Source organism: Polyodon spathula, chromosome 7 (genome assembly GCF_017654505.1).
Source record: "Polyodon spathula isolate WHYD16114869_AA chromosome 7, ASM1765450v1, whole genome shotgun sequence".
Lineage (NCBI taxonomy): Eukaryota > Metazoa > Chordata > Actinopteri > Acipenseriformes > Polyodontidae > Polyodon > Polyodon spathula.
In genome coordinates, this window is record NC_054540.1 from 48,196,341 (window position 1) to 48,219,439 (window position 23,099).

General features: G+C 35.7%; 1 protein-coding gene across 2 annotated transcripts in view; it reads left to right on the plus strand.

Annotated features, from left to right (window-relative positions):
- Positions 1–19,421, plus strand: part of dacha (dachshund a) — a 167,414-nt gene extending 147,993 nt beyond the window's left edge. For both annotated transcript variants that reach the window (XM_041255661.1, XM_041255662.1), the window contains 5 exons: positions 10,369–10,514; positions 11,041–11,188; positions 11,695–11,838; positions 12,900–12,965; positions 18,244–19,421. In XM_041255661.1, coding sequence (XP_041111595.1) covers positions 10,369–10,514; positions 11,041–11,188; positions 11,695–11,838; positions 12,900–12,965; positions 18,244–18,281 — 542 coding nt within the window. In that variant the 3' untranslated portion in view covers positions 18,282–19,421. The remainder of the gene's footprint in view (positions 1–10,368; positions 10,515–11,040; positions 11,189–11,694; positions 11,839–12,899; positions 12,966–18,243) is intronic.
- The last annotated feature ends 3,678 nt before the right edge of the window (positions 19,422–23,099 follow it).

Genomic DNA, 23,099 nt, shown 5'->3' on the forward strand with positions numbered 1-23,099 from the left:
GGCTTGAGAGGGTCCAGATTTGATCCAAAACATGTAAAAATGTATGTTAGGGAATTTTTATGAACTTTGATTGCTGTGTATTATTAATTTCCCCCAAGTTAAATTTTCTGAAAATGTAATAATAAAGTGAGGAAGTCAGAAAGGATGTGGGTGGGGGAGGGTGTTGAGAGTGGGCTTTCGGGGGCCGGACCAAATGTCCTGACTGGCTGCATTTGGCTATAGACTAATGATTTATAGTACCGTACTAAGTGAAACAAATGTGAAAAATCCCCAAATTTATTGACAACTTTTGTAACTGAACAATTCATAATCACAAATCCATGTACCTATATTTTATATAGGCCTTATAAAAGACATATTTACTTGTATATATATGTATTTTTTATATATAAGGGATGTCATTACTGGCATTGCAATATATTCGTGTAGCGTTGGAATGAGTCTGGTGACATTGTAACAATACGGAAAACAACCCTCACACTGATCAAATCGCTTCCACAGCGAAAAAATGATCTAACAGCAAAATATTACAGTTACGGTTGAATGGATTTTTTACAGATTTCATGAAATAATTGAGAATATATATAACATGACCAAATAACCTCCTAAACCATATACATATTCACTGAAAGCATTGAGACGTTACTTGTTTCAAACGTTTCAAAAAATTATCGGTTACGAAAATCATAAGCTGACATCGTACGTAGGGGTCATCCCCAGTCCAGTCCTGACCATCACACTGTGTTGTGTTCTTACTAAATATGTGAGTATTCCCGGATCGCCTTGTATAGCATATCGGTGCTCTAGCCACGAGATCGGCGACACGATCTGCAGGGTTCAATTATCTGCCTGGGACCCTGTACTTTTTTTTTTTTTATATATATATATATATATATATATATATATATATATATATATATATATATATATATATATATATATATAGTATTCAATGTTTAGACTACATACAAACACCAAGCAAGTTTGTCGGTGCTTGCGTGGGGGAGGTCTCATTTTGATTTAAAAAAAAAAAAGCGCAAGGGGCAATTCAGTATTTGTTGTGCGTAAATATACCCTTTCAAGTTTAAAACTTAAGCATGAGTAAATCAAAATAAATCACATTATTAAGATATTTATGTTTCTTTAAAAAAAAATAAAAATAAAAAAAATAAAAAACAACCTTTACTAAAAACCACACTTTTAAAATATAATTTGTAAGAATAGCTCAGATTTTGAGCTCTGGCTCTCTTCAGTTCCTTTGGAAGCACATCAAAACAAACCACAATCCTTAGTACCGTACTAAAACTGGGGATCACCGAGTCCCCAACTGTGTTCAGCTTATTTTTTTGTTGCAATTGGTATTAAGTTAGTATGCACCTGGGGATGATCCCGAGATAGTACCGTACTAGCTAGTACGCAACTTAGTACGCAGCTCTATACTAACCCTGCAAGTTTGTTGCAGTTGACCCATACTGTCTAATGCAACGTTTTGTGATTCCAGTGTCATATTTACATGTAGCTAAATAATTTATTTATTGCAGTGGTAAACATCGATAAAATCAGCTCAAAGCAGCTCAATCCGACAGAGTTCCATTGACTCAATAGAAAACTCTTCCAAGCTCTGTTTACATCCCATAGCCTTTGTTTATTTTTGATATCAACAATTATATATATTTTTTTAGAAAAATGTGACAATTATTGATATTAAAAATTATGTTTTTTAAGATCAAAAAATGTGTTTTTGACATCTATGCAAGTATTGGCAAGCAATATAGAACGTTCAACATTTTCAAATTGTAATAATTCAGTTTGTAATGTATTTATATAATAAATCATTTTAGGATATTAATGCACTACTTCAAAAATTTTAGAAAATATATTTTTAATGCTTGAAAATGTTAAATACATTTAATTTTGAACTCCAGTATGAAAGCATATGTGACATTTCTGGGGTTGAATTACAAAACACAAACATAGCAATACCTCCTCCATAAATCAATCCTGTTGAAAACAAACTGAATCCGCTTGCAAAGGGTAATATAAGCACACATGAACTCAGTCCTGAAAAGACACCAACATGAACCTTAAAAATAGCTTTATTTATAACCAAACTGGTTATGCATTCCAGATGCATGTGAACAAAAAGCATATTTTTCCATTTATTATACCAAGCTAACTGAACTGGGACTGCTTGTAACTAACCCGGTGCTGGCATTGTGGGAGTGTATGTGCACAGCTCTGTCTTTCTTCCTTTATTTTTTACTAAAATACACTGTAGCTTTCATATTTTACAAAGATTACTTTTATGTAGTTTTTAAGAACTTTAGTATAGCCTCATGAATTCCTCTTGTTATTTTGCTTAAAATAAACTGAATTTGGTCCTACAGTCGACATGGAATGAAACCCCTAACCTATCTTAGTTTATTGTCTTGCTTTCACCTTCTGAGAATAATTACCGTTGGTATTCCTTCCCTAGTTTGATATGCTCATTAACTTTATTTTAACTTTCTACTCAGAAACCTGTTTTTAATGTACAGCCAGATTGCAATGATGGCAGACTGTTAAAGTCAGCGTATTTAAAGCAGAACTAATGTTGAATACTCATTGCTATTTGAAGTAGTTCACTACACAGATTAATGGCTGGGCCAAGGGCAGCTCTTACATTACAGAACCCTTTGCTTGTATTGGTAGCATAATCATGCTAAGCTGACATTATTCTTGCTGAACCCTTTACCTGTAAGGCGAACATCAAAATAAATACTGCATTACTTCAATTTGGCACCGCCCTCGAATAAAAGACGCCTTCGTATTGACGCCGCAGTCATATATCAGCTTTATAATAGAGGTCGCCCTCGAATAAACGCTGCTATCAACAAAGATACATTTTTCTCCCCCTGTTAAAAAAACACACACAATAAACACATAAACGCGTAACACTGACTATGTACATGTAATGCCCCTGAAGAGAAGGGAGCCTCAATCTAGCACGTAAATTACAAACTAACGTACACACACATAGTGAGCACATTTTATTTTATGGTATAACAGTTGTGAAACTGGTTTAGTTGTTTTGTTTTTAGTTCAATTGTAATTCACGTACTCAATCCTGTACAAATAAAAACAATGTGCTTAACTATCTAGGAGAAGATTTAGTTTCGGTTTCTCTTGCAGATAAATTACAAACAAGCAAGTTACATGAGAAAAAAAAAATAACCGAGTAGGATATATTGTAGATTTTACAGAAATCAAACTGATATTCTGCGGTAATTTTTGCTGCAGAAAAACCATTTGGATTTAACTGCCACACCAGCATTATCCCGTCCCTTAACAACCAATACACATTCCTGATTTGTTGATACAGTACTCCCTTGACCTTCCAACACCCACCTAATAGTCTCTCGGTAACTGTCACCGATAAATGTACTGTAGTCAGAGTAGGTTAGCCACACACGCAGCTATGTACAGGTAGGCTACCGTATTACAGAAAATTTTCATTAACACATAATGGGGTCTTCAGTTGAATGTGGGTGGATCTAAATACCAGCATTGTGTATCCACACCAGGCTCCCTCCTGCAACAATTCCACTTTTTGTGTTCCAACTACACACCATTAATTTCAATCAGCTTCCTCCAGCATTGTTGCAGGAGGGAGTGTGAATTGGATATACTACAGTGCTCATAAGAGAAATGACTCTTTCTTCTGGCCAATACTCCTGAGTAACAGTTGAAGAACGTGTTCCCCAGTTGATTTATGATGTGTGAATAAAAAAAAATCGAAACAATAACGATTATGTTGAAAAATATATCGCAGCACTGCAGTTTATGTAAAGGTACGTGCTTCTTGTAAACACTGCAGGGCTTGTAACTGGGACACCAACTGTATCAAGTGTCTACAAGCAACTGGCAAATCTAAAAAGCAAAGGCTAAGCACCTGTGGGATGAGCTGGTGCACTGATTTCTTCACTGCCTACAGACACCACCATGCCAAGCACAAGTATGCACTGTACTGATAAATCAATGGAATGGAATTCTGCCAAGTGTCTATATTAGCCATGTTGAATCTAGACATTGTTGTCAGCTATCATTTGTTTGAAAGGATCAAGTTCAATATCTCCTTAAAATACATTAAAAAAAATTAATATCAGCTCCTGAGAAAACATTGTGGTTGTTGTTTACAGAGGCATATTTTCGTAGTAGTCTGTATTTATTTTTTTTAAAATAACAGAAATACACTGACTAATTCCCACCAGTTTTATGGCTCCCTGAATGCAGCATGTCAAACCTGGTATCTCGTTGTACATCTGTAAATAGAAACAGGATGTGCTGTACACTTGTTAGTTTAATTTGTTTATAATTATTTTAAAACTTTTGCCAAACTGGTTTACACCAAATAATACAATTCTGAGGCTAATAAGAAACCATTTGAGACTACCTAGATACTCCAAACTTAATTATCTGAGTAGTTTATTTCTCGTTTAAGAGCTTCATTGGAAGTGTGTTTATATAAAGAATCTATAATGTAAGTATGCACCACCTTTATAAATCATTAAATACATCATTGGGAGTAATAAAGACATACCAAAATAAGCTGGAGATTTACAGCTAGAAATACATTTCTGTAATGTCTTTACTTTTGCATCTGTTTATCCATATGGGTTCATAAATACTTACATGCAGTAAAAACTGTTATCGGAATATGTCCAGACTGACTCTGTGTAAATATTTGTTTAAGTTTTCATATAATATACATGTACATGTAATCTTGTAATGCAAAAATATACTCATAACAGTCAACTCTGAAGCTATTTTATGAAGGCTAGGCATGTCTTTCCTTTAAAAAACTATCTAGCACCTCTGTTAAGGGAGCTTGTATGTGTTTGTAAATCTGCTGCCATGTATAACTGCTGATTAAAATTTCCATGAACTATTTCAGACAACAACTTGTTATTTTGAGTGTTATAATAACTTGTCAGGCAAAATGTAAAGTCACCCATTGCTTTGACTATGGTAGCCATATTGGGGTCATGTGACTTTTAGCATCCCGGATAATAAAGACGCATACTCAGTACACGACTGTATTCTATAATTTACTCTTGTCAAGTTTGATTGTGGGTATAGCACAAGAAAAGTGAACCCTGTCGTACCAGTTATTTTATTTAAAGCTTATTTTTGTGATGTCATCAACATGGCTTTTAAATACTCAGAATGCATCGGGCTGCTAACATCATAAACTAGTTTTGCAATCGTGCACTGTATATAAGAAAATACCATTGTTAAATCCATTAAAATAGAACCCGGTCTGGCATTTTGCATATTTATAGAAACATAAAAGAGACTGACACGTACAGTTAAATGTTGAATTTTCTGAACAAAAGGCCCTAACATACTAACCTAAACAGTGGCAGGATTTAGACTCCATTTAGTTGCTCAACAAAGCTCAAAAAACCTTTTTAAAATATTTAATTTGAGTCATAAAAAAAAGTATGTTTAACCTACATATCTATCACTGTGCTCACTGGTGACAAATTCCCTGCTGTTGCTGCTATGGAACTGAACTTGTATGCACTCCCTCATGCTTTTCACTTTAAGGATATACTCTTTGGGGAGCTTCTACTGCAGTTATTGGGTTATGGCCTAAGGTAACAGTTGCTTGGTTGCTGGAAGGTCCACAGGGAGCCTGTCTTCATGCAGCTGTGTTGTGAGGTCCAGAGAGATTGCTTCCCCTAGATTGCAACACTTATCTAATACAGTCAAGATTAACCCCTTTTGTAATTAACTGTGTTGCTAAAGTTAGTAAATTGCTTACCATAATGAACTGTCTTTGCTATCTTTACACTAAAGTGCCGTTCACCCCGGACGCGGCGCGCGTGCCGCCTCCTTGCGCATCGCTCTGCAGTCACCGCAGACCACTGTTCACACCGAACGTGGCAGGCAGTGGGCGGTCTGTTTTTACATCATGGCTGCATGTACAAGCAACAAACAGTAAATGCCAGTGGGAAGGCATTTTTATACAGAAGACACAAAGCTTATAAAAACAAAATCAAGTAATGAGCTAAACGTTATATATTTTTTTTTATAAAACCTAATTTTAATCCCACCCACACACCATCATAATCCCCCCACAATTAGCGAAAATATCAGGCAATAAAATAAAAAAAATAATAATATAATAAAAAATAAATAAAAAACACGTTGCTTTCAAAAATTGAGATATTTCCTTTCTTTCTTTGTGAGTGTTGTCTGGTTTGCTGGGTATAGGCAAAGACAGTGTGAGTTAAAGGCATTATTATGCATTGATATTATTGAGCATTAAGTGCAACTACTGCCATCCCATCATATCATAATTTTTTTTTTTTTTTTTTGGGGGGGGTGGGGGGAGTGTAAACACAGCAATCATCAGTGGTACTGTGCATCTAACAACACAATACCTGGAACAATGAACAGCAAACACAAACAGATCATTGTGATCGCCCTGCTCTACCGGAGAAAGAAAAAAAAATGTAAGATCACTGGGTCCATGACACCCTCAAGAAAAGAAAAAAGTACAGCGGATATCATCAGCTGATACAGGAGCTCCTACAAAGCTCCGGTTTGATGAAGGCAGATTTCAAACCTACTTAATGTTGTATTGTACAGTTCTGGAAAACCAGAACTACAAGCTTTTCCTCCATTGTACTCTTTTTTTTCTTCCTCTCAAAAAGAGCTTCCCACTTTCCCCTGATTGGTTGCTGGTAGTTTATGTCATGGCACGGCATGGCGAAAGTTGAAAATATTTTATCTCCTGTGCACCGCTCTGCTGTGCCGCTTCCCGTGACCGCCTTCATTGAAAACAATTGCTTTTGCCTACAGTGCCTATAGAAAGTCTACACCCCCTTTCAACATTTTCACCTTTTGTTGCCTTATAGCCTGGAATTAAAATGCATTTATATATATATATATATATATATATATATATATATATATATATATATATATATATATATATATATATATATATATATATATTTTTTTTTTTTTCATTTGTCTACACATCCTACCCTACAACTTCCAAGTGTAATTAAAAATAAAAACTGAAATAGCTTGGTTGGATAAGTCTCCACCCCCCTTGTAATAGAAATGGGTGTAACCAATCACCTTCAAAATCACACACCAAGTTAAGCGGCCTTCACCTGTGTTAAACTGTAGTGATTCACATGATCTCAGGATAAATTCAGCAGTTCCTGTAAGTTCTCTCTGCTAAGCAAAGACCAACCAAGGCGCTTTCAAAAGAACTCCGGGACAAAGTTGTTGAAATGCACACATCAGAGGATGGGTATAAAAAAATATCAAAGGCCTTGAATATCCCTTGGAGCATGGTCAAGACGATTATTAAGAAGTGGAAGGTGTATGGCACCACCAAGACCCTGGGGGGGGAGACTTATCCAATTATGATCTTTCAGTTTTGTATTTTTAATATATAATTTTTTTTCCCCTTAACAGTGTGGAGTATGGTGTGTAGATAAGTGGAAAAAAACATTATTTAAATGCATGAAACTCTGAGGCACTGACACAACAAAATGTGAAAAAAGTTCAAGGGGGTGTAGACTTTCTATAGGTACTGTATATGCAAGGCAGTACTTCAGTATCCTGCAATAACATCATTCATTTTAGTGCTAGTGCTGACTAATAATATAATATCATTCATATGTGGTCATTTTTTAATAATTAAAATACAGAAATACATTTTATTACAGCATCATAATACCATAAACAACCAAAACACAGTTTAAAGAAAGGCTTTAATCCATTACCACATGATCTGAAATGCTAGTGTCCTTCTCAAGGTGCAAACCTCTTTATCCTAGCATGTGTTAATCAGTCATTCTGCAGATGTAATCATTTTTATTTGGGATCAAAGCCCAAGATCCAGATGGTCTCAACTTAAATTCTATTAATACAAACCCGGGACAAGATTTAAATAAAATATTGATTCAAATTTCAACCTGCTAACCTCTTAACCTTGTTACCCATCATGACAATCAACCTACTCTTTATTAAACATGATCATTTTTTGCTTCCTTTTTTCACACTAGACTCCTGTGACCTTGATCTGCGAACCACTTTCGGTCTGTACAAAAACATAATCACACAATGTCAGAAAGAGAATTCTTTTTCTACTGTATTGCCCTTTCCAGCAGCAGGAAATTTATTGCTTGTGGGACAGGTAGAATATGAACAATGGGCAAAATGGAGTACAGGGTTATCTCATCTGTGGAAAAGTGCAGCTGGAAATCGATGTGACCTCTGCAACACTGTCATCCCAATTCCCACCCTCGGTGTCCTATTTGTCTTTCTGGGGAAGCTTAGATCGGTGTGTCATCTCTTGGGGCAGATTATCAAAATGAGTCATGGCCTGCACATCTCTTTCCCAGTGACTTGGCCCTGTCGAGGGGGGAGTGTGAAATATGATGTTTTTTGCATCCAATCCTTTTCTTCTGTGGATGCTTTACCAGTCTCAGTTAGTCCTTTAAATATGAACTATACATTACAGGAATTTTCAGTTGCACAACCAATTTTACATAACATATACTTTACAGTACCTATGAAGTGATGTGTCCACTTTGTTGTTTGTGGGAGCGAATGATGGACACTAATATTCTAGAACTACATCAAGGATGAAAGAGTTCCACATAACAAGTGGTAGTTATATCAGTAAATGCTATTAACTTAGGTGTTGGCCTGCTGTAGTAAAAATCTTGTTTTTGATTTTGTCACATGTTTAAGCTTCCACGTTTATCATTTTATCGAATTATTCATTTGAACGGTGATATTCTTTCTTTGTGTCAATCACTCTTGTGTAATGGGACAATACCATGGATGCATTATATTGTCCATTCAGTAAAGTTAGCTGTAATCCAAATGATGGAGACATTTAGAGAAGTTGCAGACCAATTGAAACATGAACAAACAGATGCTTCACCAGACATGTGCCTTGTTGCTGATGCGATTTCGGAACTGCGATATTTGACGTGCTATTGCTATATTCTTGACACCTCATTTCTCCCATACTTACCTGTCTTACAACAAGAAAATGAATACATTCTCCCAGCAACTGTTCCGTACTTCATGCAGTGCATTTGAGGAATCATCTATATTGACTATAGGAGCAGCAGCACATCTACATTTAAAGGGTGGTGTGTGCAACACATTTGATTCTCTGCAGAAAGCTTACACCTTTTCACTATTACTTTTATTGCTTATAACACATCTTTAGTATATCAGAGAACAACCACACTAAAACGAAAAGAGTTACATGCATGTCAGAAAAATGGAAGCTCCAAATACCAATTGGAGTGTATTCAAGTAGAACAGGATTAGAACAGGTTATGATGAGGTTATATGATGTCCCATGGGACTGCATGTCTGGTCACCCAAGTGACACTGTGGAGCTGGAGAGACAACTAGACTAATCCCAGGGGTTAATGGACTGAGCTGTGAAGATGGGCTGAAATAACTGAATTTACAGAACAGAGAAGAATTAGGGGGACATGATTGAATGCATAGTTAACCCTAACCAGTAGCTGAAGCACAGTACTGAAGCCAGGGGCAGTACAGAACAGCTTTTTTTTCAAATTTTCATTTAATCACTGTTGTGAGAAAAAGGTTAATGAAGCTGGGTCCAGTACATCCATAGAAATACATTGAATTGGGGCAGACCATCCATCTTGCTTTCAAAACTCTTTTGCAAGCAGTGCATTGGTAGTAAGTAATTCAGTATACACCACACTGCTTTGTGATCAACCACTAAAAACAACATTATTTTCAGTCTTATCAAGTCTAAATGCAGCAGCATAGGCTAGCATAGAAAATATTGAACAGAAAGTGGGACAGTAATTAAGCAAGATTTTAAGCAAGATTGAACATCATCGTCCTCTTTCCAAAGTAGCAGTATGTTAAACATGGATATCACTACAACACGGGTTCAGAAGTGAAATAAAACAATACAGTCATCTTCAATGTTGGTCCAGTAAAAGCTGTGATTTGCAACATTGTTCCTTCTTTTGTGCCTCTAGACCAATGCAGCTAACATAACAGTTGTTTCAGTCACTGTAATACAGTATAATACATATGTATTTAGGTTTTAGATTATCAAAACCTCAATTTTAAATGTAGTCAAACCAGTATTACAGTACTTCCACTGTATGTTCCTTCGTCTCCAGGGAATGTACTGTATATCAAAACCACAAGCATACTATATATATATATATATATATATATATATATATATATATATATATATATATATATATATATATATAAGGCAGTCTAAACTGAGATTATATATGCAAAAAAGGGAAAAGGCTTTGATTGCTTTATTTTTTGTTCCAGATGAGACCCAGCTGGTATTGCCCATGATGAAGCCTAGCTTTGACAAGCTTCCCTTGACAGGGCAGACGCTGCCCCCTGGATTCCCAGGTCCCTTCTTGTTTGCTGATGGGCTGTCCTCCGTGGAAACCCTCCTAACCAATATCCAGGTAACGTTGTTCTCCATTAAGGAACACTGCTTTTTTTTTTGATGTCAAAGAACACACAGATTTACCAACAATGTAAACAGCATATGTTGTTTAAAAAATATCAAATGATAAGGCTTGTTTAATACATAACAAATTGAGTTCTCTTCATAGTTTGTTCTCCTGCAGTACTGTATGTGGGTCTATGCAGTACTGTAGTATTCTAAATTATAATATATGCACCCTTCAATCTATTATTTATTTATGCATTTGCTATTTGTACAACACACACACGCGTGTGTGTGTGTGTGTGTGTGTGTGTGTGTGTGTGTGTGTGTGTGCTGCCATAACTCATACTCTGTAAATAAAACCTATAATGTTATGAAAGATGTAGGTTTCATCTTACAGGTTATAACCAGGGCGTAATGCAACATACCTCTATCCGAACCTGAGAAACTGCCCTGCTTTTCATTTGTACAAAAAAGCAGTAAAAGCGTTTCATATGCGGCGTCTATGTGTGTGTTCAACTCCTTTTCTTAAATACCCACAGGGCCTTCTCAAAGTAGCTGTGGATAATGCAAGAGTCCAGGACAAACAGATACAGCAGGAGAAGAAAGATTTAAAGATGGAGCTTTACAGGGAAAGAGAGATAAGGGAGACTCTTGAGCGACAGCTCACATCTGAGCTGCAGAGCCGAGGTACCTGCTCCATGCTGGCCACGCAACTGAACATTTGAACATCTCTATGCTGTGTCACAACTGTAATGTGTTGTGTTGTCTTTATTACAAAGGTTATATTTGTTTAACTGTAATTTTCAAGGCCATGTTATTTTTTAATTTAATCCCCCCCCCCCCTCCCCCCACGTCAGTAGATCATGGTAATTTATGTCTCTAATAATAAGTCTTAACCATAGTACAGAGCAATCTTTGGGCATTTGGACATTCCAGACTGTGAATCTAGGTTATGATGACCAACTTTTTCAATGTACTGATGACAGATTGGCTAAACTGTTGAAACCTTGTCATTTTTTAAAAAGTATGTATGTATTTTGAGATACTGTTCTACATTCTTTACATTTTACCCACCATGGCCTCATTGTTTATAGTAATGACATTTGATTAGCTAAGATACTGAATTCTATACGATTGCCCAAATATGATGACATTTGTCACAGAAAGTCCAGTAACGTGTTTTCTTCCTCCAGCCACAATTCAGAAGCGACTGAAGAAAGAGAAGAAGGCAAAGAGGAAACTCCAGGAGGCTCTGGAGTTTGAATCCAAAAGAAGAGAACAAGTGGAGCAGGCATTAAAACAGGCCACTTCACCCGAAAGTTTTAGGATTTTAAATGGTAGGTCTCTGTGGGATTTAGAGAAATGTCAACCACTGAAAGCAGCTGTCAGATTTTTGCTTAATGTGTATTAACATACACACAGCTGTCACCTCTCCACTAAATACTTTTTTTTTTATTTCACTGTTCAATTAAGCGCCATTTAACATGTATAGACAACAGGCTATGGTTAACAGAGTTATCAAAATCAAAAATCTATAATATTCAGTCTGTTAACATGCTTTTTGTATGTCTCACATGTACCTTTACAAAAGACATAACTCTTATCGTAATGGCATTTTTTTTCAAAACTACAAACTAAATTTACTGATTACTCTTTCTTGATATTTAAAAACTGCTCTTCTGATGCGTTTCCGGATTGTACTTCATGACTCACATATCTTCAATGTCTCTGTGTCTCTTGATGTGACTTCAAAATGCAGGGACATGGCATAAGTACAACAGTCAAATGGAAGGACCGCTATTTACTTCATTAATAGCTTTAAAAAAATAAAAAAACAGCGTATGTTTGCCATCATGTGTGCTACTTTTGAGTTGTGTTTTATGTTATTCTGCGTTCCTCTCTGTCACATCAGGACTCCAGTACCATAGCGAGGCATAAATGTATCATCACAATCAGCAAGTACTGTACTTTGGAATCGATATTTCAAAATACTTAATTTTCTGCTTACGTGCAAGAAATATATGAAGGTCATATGGGGAATCCTCCATGACAGCCCCCTTGCAGTAGTATTAAAGTGAAGTTGAGCTCTTGCTCAGCCCTTGATACACCCCTGCCAGGATGCATCCACAGGCTAGATGACATCTGCGGGTCAGATTTAATAAAGAACACTTAACAGCATTTCATTACGTACCGTCATTTTTTTTCACTAGTTACAATTTTCCCTCTGGTTATAATTTGGCCCATCCACGCCTGTAAATAGCTGTGGTACTTAATGAATGATGTGAACACTGAGGAAGGCATTGGCTGAAATGTGTGTCATTTGTATTGTTATATTCTCTCCTGCTTTTCAAATTGAAAAATTCAAGATCTGGATTGATATTATCAATCACTTTTTTAGATGCAGTTATCCCAGAGGTGGAGACAGAACACAATGGGGCCCAGCATGAGAATGCAGCTGTACAAGGTTTGTTTATATATATAAGTGTCTCAATATAGTAATACAAAAGAGTATTGTAAACTGCCACTCATTCTATTTTGTTATACTATATCTGGGAATTGACTTTTGAACAGCAATTAACGGAAATGTATTACTAATTGAAAATATGCAATCAGTTTCTGCAGTGGCAGCTGCAGCATCAAATTGTGTGATTTAACCAAATTAGATCTTAAAAAGGTTTAATGGTGTAGAGCAGAGTCCCCTTATTATGAGCGTTACTGATTTACAGCATGTAAATCAACATGGTCAAGTATTTCCATGTAGTAAATACAGTGCCTATAGTAAGTATTCACCCCCCTTGGACGTTTTCAGTTTGTTGTGTTACAACCTGAAATCTTGATGAATTATTTTTTTTCCCTTTGATTTACACAACCTACTCAACACTTTGAAGAGGCAAGAGAATTTTTATTGTGAAACAGTTAATGGAAAAAAATAAATAAATGAAATGTCTTGGTTAGATAAGTTCAACCCAGTTCCCCAAATCCAGTTCCATAGTGAGGCATAAATGTATCATCGCAATCAGCAAGTACTGTACTTTGGAATCGATATTGCAAAACACTTGCCTGCATGGGTTTTCTCCAGGTTCTCCAGTTTCCTCCCACAGTCCAAAGACACGCTGTTCAGATTTATTGGTCATTCTAAATTGCCCCCTGTGTGTGGTGCACTGCAATGGACTGGCATCCCATCCAGGGTGTAGTCCTACTTTGCACCCTGCATCTGCCTGGTTAGGCTCCAACTCACCATGACCCTGTAAAGGATCAATGATAATGGATGGATGGAAAATTGTAAGCCTTAATCAGTACCACACAGTGGAAAACTGTACATATTACAATTTCTCCACTTTCAATTCTTAAGATGGAATGGCTATTAATTTAACTTTCACTGAATACAAGTGTGTATTTTTCTAAGCTGCCTGATGCATTGTTATTTTCTATGTGCTTATAAAATGTTACTGCAGCTACTAATACCTCTGAGGAGCATATGGCTGTCTTTTATAATTTCTATCATGTTAATGGAGGTGATGACATATGACTTTTCCATTTTATATCTGAGGTGTTAAGTTACAAATTGGTTCTTAAACACATCAGCTGCTTACGAGGGGCCATGAAGAGGCTAGATGGAGAAGCTGAGTGGTTTCATCAAGCTACGGGGGGTTGGTTCTTTGTTTTGTTTTAACATAAAAGCTGACATACACTATGTTGACAGCTCAACAAAAAACTGACCCAGATTCATCACTTGTGAAGTTTAATTATGAACTGCCAAGTTTAATTATGAACTGGTATATAGACCACCTATATACCACATACTCTGATAAACAAAATTATACAAGTGTGGATATTCTATGTATTGTTGTTAAGACTAATAAAAAATGTTTAAGCTGCAAATTTTCTTTTGGGCCAAGTTGCGTTGTAATAGAAAATGGCAGCAACTGGAATACATTTTATCAGTGGTTGATTTAATCTAGCATGCGGGCTATTTAATCTTAGGAACAGATGCACTAGGATGTTGTTAGGATGTGCTGTAAATTTGGATTGTGTGGGAAGTGGTGCGCAGTAGCTTAATTTGGGGAATTTGTCAAGGACCGTCTGGAATTTACTCAATGAAAGCAAGTGGTCCCAGGAAAACAGATTGGAAACCTTTGGACCAACAGAACACAAATTAATAAGTGCTAAAATCTCATGGTGTCATAGCAGTCGAGTGCTTCGTTTAGTCAGGGTTGTTTAAAAGTAGGCAGGTTCAGAATATCTCTTACCTGCGTTTGAGTTAATTAAGATTTTTTAAAATTATTTCTATTTGATTTATTTTCATACAGAATGCTGTAAAAAAAAAAAAAAAGGTTCTTATTTGAAGGCAGTTTACATTTTTAAGACATTTCAACATTTGTCTTTTGATGGGCATTTTCGCAACACAATGTTTAGGTTCCCTGACAAATGACCTAATTGTATATATTGGTTCATATAACAGTGTATTATTACAATATAACATTATTATATAATTATAACAATAATTGCACAATATCACAATACCATTGCTGTGCATTGTGACTAAATTAGCGCAGCTACAATTGTACTGATAGTGCTGCCCCTAACACAATATCCGTTGCCAACATTGTCATATTTTCTCTTTACTGCCCTGCACCATTTATCTATAATGCTAAATCAAATCTAATTACATCCTTTCACTCCCAAGTTGGACCTCACAGTTTTGCCAGCTTAGCACTGACAACTGATTTAATTAATTTTGATTGCCCTTGCAGAGAATGGCTTGATTTCACTTAAAGAGCTAAAAACATTTCATGATCACAATGTGAGCACTATGGCTTGTTATAACTCTCTAATGTAGGTGTAATTACATGATCACTTGCCATTTCATAACAACTGTTGAATATAACACAATACAGTGTTAATTAGTAGTTTGTTAAAGAAGCACACATTGTCTTCTTTAGTACCTTTTATATGTACGTCAGGTCCCTGGGTCTCTCTGAAAAGTTTGTATTTAACCACTTAGTTCTAGAATATAATACAAACTGCGAACATTTTAGTATTGACAGCAATGGTGTAGAATGGCAGTGTGCAACATATACATTAAATAATGGATCCTTATTAATTATAGATAATAATGTATAAATTAAATAAAGGAAGGGTGGTGTAAAGAAGAACAGTAAGTTAATGGAAAACCACAATGAAGAATCAGTTTAAGAAAGGACAGACATTGTAGCTACTCACTCCTAGTAGCAATTTTTTTAAACCACCTTAATTCATAAATTCATTTTTTAATCTCTGTGGTTGAAAAATGACATTAGCTAGTAATAAATACTGATCTTGTTATAAACTGTAGGGTAGAACAGGTAAAGACAAATTTGAAAAACAAGCAACAAATACTCCTCAACATGAACAAAAACATTATATTTTTATCATAGTTGCAAATGCTGTAATTTGGTCTTTGTTGCAGCTATAACAATATGATTTTAACACTTGATACATACCAGCCTTTTGGCTGCAGTTTTGAAGAAACCAGAATCTGTGCTTTGAAGAAGCTACTTCCGTTTTCTGATAGTGTTTTAAAAATAGGTTGCAGCGGGATTAGATTAACCAAGACTAGCCAATTGGGTGAAAAATCCTCAGTTAGAGATTTGTGAACCATGGTATTATCTATTTATGTATTTGTAATGCAAGGTTGTTTTACTTCTGCGGAAAATGTTTTCTAAAATTATTTTTTTTTAACACCTAAACAAAAACATGTAGTGGGAGGCAGTAGGTGCCCTTGCTCCAGAATACCCCCCTCCCCCATGTAAGTTCTCAGGACCCAGAGCATTCCTCTTGAGACTTCCTGCTCCCTGGTCTTCCTGGTTTCCTTTCGTGTTTACATCCTCAATACATATTAAATCATCTGTTCAGAGCTCAAATACAAACCCTTTGAAAATACAGAACACTTACTTACTAATTAGCTGTTTCCTGTTCTTAATGAAGTGAACACACCATGTTCAGATTATAATTCAGATTCTGCTCCCATTTGCTTATGTTTCCAGCTGTTTTTGTTTTATCTAGCCTTTCTTGTTGACAGCTAATGCTAAATGATAAATCACTCATATTACGGTCTATGCAAATTATATTAGACTGGTGGCAGTCTGTAGGATGTCTATAAAGCGCAGTTTCATTTAGAAACTGTAGAGTAAATGCTATTTGAACTTGTATCTGTCTGTCACATTGTAAGAAAGGGGTTCATGTCAACTTAACACAGTGTTCTTAAAAGGTTAGCATTTCACTTGGATACCATTAAAGCATGTCATTTAAATAATAGGAAAGGCATGCATTTAACAATATATTATTACTAATCACTAAAGAATAATGTATAATGTGTCATCATGAAACTTTTTTTTAGCTATAATCAGTAATAATGATGGTACCTCTTAGTTAATCTGTTTTTAACTCACCTACCTGGAGCACTGTTCAATGCTCACTTAATACTTGTTATAAGAATTTCAGCCTTTACACTGAACACCTAATGTTTGGAATTCTGAACCAGTTACCGTGATCAAATAGAACAACATGTTCTTAACTTACTTGAACTTTGCTAATGTGGATTTAAACTATATCTCCTGGCAGGTTTCCTCAATGTAATGCTGTGTGTAGATTGAGCCTCTGAATTTGCATAAAATTACTTAAAGAGTAAATAGCGCGGTTCCTAAGAATATAGTTATACATCCCCACATGTTGCTACAACTGTTTGAATAATGTACCTGTCATTTGTCTTTACATTAACATCTTGACAACTTTTTACACTTATAACTTAAAAGTCTTTCAATGCTCTTTTCAAAATGGTCTCTCTAGTGCACCAGAGTTTGAGATCTGTCGTCTAAATCTCTGCAAGAGAGAGATTAAAAAATAAATAAACTGCAACGAGTGCTCTGGCTTTTCTGTTCCATACCACATCATGGATCGTTATTGCTGTGTTACCTGTTTGACAGTGTGGGCAAGAATCCTTACACTATCAGTGCACTAGAGTGGACATTTGGTAAAGAGCTTTGAAGCAGACATTAAAGTTATGAGTGAAAAAAGTTGTCAGGATGTTAATAATGAAAAGAGAAATTACAGGTATGTTATTTAAGCAGTTGCCGCTAGGTTCGGTGCAGGTTTTTTTTGGACCAATAAATAGACCTTCAGTTGGCCCCCCACCCCCCATCCACAATTCAAAAATAAAAATCACTAAATCGGACATGTCTGGAGTTGTCTGATTTAAAGAAATTAAAAATGCTGCTGCATTTTACACATTATGGTACAGCGTGAAAACAGTAAAAGATTATTTTAATTAAAACTAAATTTTAGTGCATAAAAGATAAAAGGTAGAGATCTAATGTTTCACTGCACTGCATGCATACATTTTAGTTTAGTGAAAACCCTAGTTTCATTCCATTGCAGTGTCTTAGAATAAAAATATGAAAATATACCACTGGGGAAAAACATTTACTGGCAAAAGAAACACGTGTGCTGAATTTTGATTCTATATCTTCTGTGAGCGGTTGTTAAATATGTTTTAGGAGCTTTCAAAAATAAATAATTCTGGTAATTTATGAGCAAGTTAATGTTTAAGCTGCTAATGGATAGGGTTGGACGTCAGCAGTCAACATGACTATAGTACAATGCTCTAATGCCTTGAAAATGTGTACATTGCCATAACAGAAATGCTAGTAGTGTGCAGTGTTAAATCATATTTTCATTCATTGATTTTTTTTGTTCTTTTCCAGAAAACAGACCATACATCAAACCTCCAATAATGTACTAAATGGAATTATTTTACCATAAGGACAGGACTGGTGCAGTGCCCTCTTGTGAACATTTCTACTGGTGCCCTAACCAACTTGAAGAGATGTTTCATAAACCTGTAAAGTTTGTTCAGTACCTTCACAGCATTGCTACAACAACTTGTAAAGGCTTTTTTTTTTTTTTTTTTTTTTTTTGCTGTCTAAGACTGGCAGTTTTTTGGGGGATTACAGTACCATGTTAAGCACACGAAGAAGCCAATACCCTCTCAACACTCCTGCTGAAATATTTTGTACTACAAATGCCACAACTGTCCATAAACAGCACAATAGTTCTGTAAGGCTTGTATAGACTGTGTTGTCTTTTCGTTGACTAAAGACCATTAGAGCCATGAAACATGGAACAGAATCAACAGCAAACATGTATATTAATACACACTGCTTTGTATACTGAAACGGATGCTCAACATGTTAACATATAAAAGAAAACATATGTGTGATTTTTTTCTCTCTTTTTGGAAAATAATGATGTAGAAAAGAAAAAAGCTCTGTCATGGGATGACAGATGCAATAGACCCCGAAAGCAAAATGGTTGGACTCTGAGTATTGAATAGCTCAGCCTCAGTAATTGGAAGATACTGAATCACATACATTAGACTGTTAGTCTTGGTTGCTCTGTTCTACTGCATTAATTTCAAAATATTTTGTTCAAATGTTCTTGCTAAAAAATACAGTATTCAAATCATTTTTTTTTTGTTTTACCTTGTTTGTCAAAAAAAAAAAAAAAAAAAAACTTGTAAAAAGAGGTTTAGTTTCTGCTGTTTATGATGTCAATAATAACATAGATTTTTAGCGAGAAAAGGATGATCTTTCAATCATTAGCAAGCATGGCAAATCATGATATACTTTAAAGTGAAAGTTTTCAGGTGATTCTATAATCTTGGTCATTAGTTATTTTCTTGTTAAGGCGTTCTGGACATCTGTATAGCTGTAGTGTCTAACAATTCTCTGAAAGTCATTTTTATGTCTGTTGGCAGCAAGTAGGCACTGATGAGCTTGTTTTAATGGTGAAAATGCCATGTTTTTATTTCTTTTAAAGCCCATAAAGGCATTAAGTCCAAGCAACTTCACAGACTGTTTTTAAAAATAAAAGGTGAACTACACTGTTTTTGTTGAAGTCTTATATGGTACCAAGATAGGAGGTTAAATGTACATTCACAGTACTCTTTGTGATGATATTTTAATATCATAACATTTATTTTCAAAGTATGTGGGTTCTCCTGTTAATTTCCACGTACAAGTTGTATTCTATATTTTCATGAACAACTGTGAAATTTAACTTTTATTTGCAGCCACAATTCTAAAGTTCTCCAGCAGATTTTAATTATTTTCTATGGTAAATAATAGAAAGAAATAAGACAGTCTGCCTCCAATACTCAACGGGTCAAAACAAAAAAAAATAAAAATAAAGGCAAGTATATGCCCCTAAATTGGATGATAGACACTTTATTGAAGAGAAAATTAACCAAGAGATTTGTTTTTGTATGGACAAGGTAAGTCCACTCCTAAAATGAGTACCTTGGATTCACTGGTGTTAAGAACTAGCAAATATGTTGTGAAAATCAAGGAAATATCAACTCAAAGAATGGAAGGAAATGTTTATGTACTGTATCCAAATATAACAAGTGAGTGAGTTTGCGGAAATCTTCTGAATACACTGGAGTGCTTGGATCATTGCAAGTTCTTTTTGCACTAAATGTTTGCAGATATTCTTTCCACAGGAGACAGAGTCCACTTGACACACTGTGCCATTCCTGACTATTAGTTACACTTCAATCAATGGAAGCCAATGTATCATACTAGTTGAGATTTTCAACCCAGCTGCAGACCGAATCAAAGAATACATGGAACAAAAATATTTTTAAAGATCTATTTCATTCATAAATTCTTAAACATTCTTTGCCCACACAAAGACGGGATGCTTGCAGAATGGTTTAGCATTTCAATTTGTATTTTTTCATAAATCTGAACATTCTCCCAACTCTCTAAATATACATTCCTACATTCACAACATCAAACACCAACTAGTTGTTCCCTCACACTCACAACATACCCCATTTGATCTAAGACTGGCTTGCCCCCAGCCTTCAGGCTTACCTCCTGTCTCCACCCGGGTCTTCAGGACGAAAGCGCCTTGCCAGCCCCAAAGCCATCCCTGTAACCGGTTACAGATAGAGTTGGAGATGGAAACCGGGAATCAGCTCCCCCGCTGTAAAAAAAGCCACATAGAATTCCTTTGACAATCCATGAAATGCCATCCAAAAGTAAATACTGTAAGGGACATGCTTCGTTGCTAACACGATAAGTGTCTAAATAGTTAAAAACAATGTTGGCATTCAAAATGTATACTCAAAATTTAAACTTCTTATGGGCCTTTGACATGTTTGTAATACCAAATAAAAATGCCACAGCATCACACATTATTACCTACAGGCATTGTTAAAAAGGCTTCTTAAACCTGCTCTGTAAAACCTAATGATAAATGGCTAACGTCTGGATATTCCTCACAGAAGAAATCAAATCCAGTGTAAGTCTCGCTTACTGATGAAACTGAAAAACTGTAAAAAAAGACCCCCAAGTCAATTAATGCAGCATTCTGCTGGTAATGCAGATCATTTATAGTTTAGCTTGAACTAACTGCCTCATTAATGATTTATAGATATGTATGCAGCTGTGGTAACGGTTGTGTTATCTAAGGCTTGAGAATAATTACTATTGGGTAGAGCTCTAGAATTCTTTAAGTTTAAAGGAGGGGTACACATATACTGATGCACCATAGAAACACCACAGTCAGGTTTAATGGATTTATTCAAATATTTTATACATAGATTTTAAACAAAAACACAGAAAATGTGAACAAAAATACAGATCAAAGAATCATGATGAGTTTTCAATATGAAACGTGACACAAAATTAAAACATTACAAAGTTAGTATTGTGTATGACCTCCCTGAGCAATAACACAATCCTGGCAGCGTTGACGCATAGAACTGATCAGCCTCTGGATAGACTGCTGTGGGATGTTCCGCCACTCTTCCTGTGCAGCTGCAGCCGGCTGGTCGCGGTTGTCTCCTGTGGATGGCACTGGCGATTTGGTCCCACAGATGTTCTATTGGACCCAGGTCAGGAGAAAAATCTGGCCACAGCAAGACCTCGACATTGTTTTCTTGAAGTCATGCAATAGTAATCCTAGCGCTGTGTGGTCTTGCATTGTCCTGCTGGAAAATCGACACTTCCGGATTGGCTTGCAGGAATGGAAAAACTGTTACCTCAAGGTCTTTGTCAATGTATCACTGAGCAGTAAGTCTGTCCTCAATCTGCACCAAAGGCATTCTTGTGTTAAAGGAGATTCCTACCCACATCATCACACTTCCACTGCCCCACTGGTTGTCTTAAACAATGCAACAGTCAGCATAACGCTCACCACAACGTCTCCACGCTCAATGTCTTCCATCAGGTCTGTCAATGGCAAAACGGTATTCATCAGTGAATAAAACACTCCACCACTCTCTCTCTCTGCCACCACCTCATATGTTCTCTGGCACACAGAAGCAGACGGCGAGCTACAATCATTCTGCTGATGCGCAGGTTACTTCTTCTTGGAATTTCTTGTGCTTTAGCCACTGCAGTCTGAAAACAATTACCCATATGGGTTAGTCGGATGTGACAGTCCTGGGACGGCGTGGTGACCCTCTATCTTCCAAGATGTGGCTTGTCCCTCACAGAACCTGTTTCCTTGTTTCTCTGCACTAGTGTGCTGATTGTTGAAGCAGAACATCTAATTCTCAGGGCAACATCTCTCACAGACAGACCACCTTCAATCATGTCAAATGGTTATTTATACAGATTCTTAATAAACTCATTTTGGCAATTTTAACTCAACTCAAATACCAAACACTGAGCACCTGGCGTTTTTATGAAATCACATGACTTGAGCTCAGTATTTTGTTATCCCAAGGAACCATACTACTCAAACAATCAACAAACATATCTGTTCACTATTTACAATGTAAATAACATTATGTATGTGCGCAATGAGCTATTGATTTGAAACTGTTGTGTTTTCATTGTGCATCTGTATATTTAGTGCTGCAGAAACAACTACACATGTTACATGCTGCTGTATAACGATGAATGGGTTGTGATGAGTAGGTTTATTTTTTGTTTTCTCTTTTAAATTTCTTAAGTGATTTTGCAGCAAATACAAGTCTGTTTCTAGATCTAAAAATAGAACCTTACTTTAATTAGACCCAATAAGAATAGAATGATACATACCACGAAGCTGATTTATTTAGGCAATTTCCATGTTAAAAATGCTCTTTTTTTTGTTGTAGATTTTTCATCAAATAAACAATTTGGACAGTTTCAAAAAAAAAAAAAAAAAAAAAAATCATTTTTTTTTTAAATACACACTTTTTATGTGATTGTGATAAACGGAAATACAATATTTCAATAGAACTTAAATAACAAACTAAAAACATGTTTACAATTGTAGCTTTATACTACAGATCACAGCATAACTTTTTTTTCAATGGCAGCATTATACAAGTATAAATAACATACATATATATATATATATATATATATATATATATATATATATATATATATATATATCACTTTTTAGAAATAATTTTTTGTGTGACAGATTTCATTGCAGATGTACTTCAAACCCTCATCAATGCTAACATCTTTACCACATATACATGCATTGCAAATTTTCAATCACATCATATACAGTGTCTTCCCCAGTTTCAGGCACGGGTGTATAGCGCTGTTAT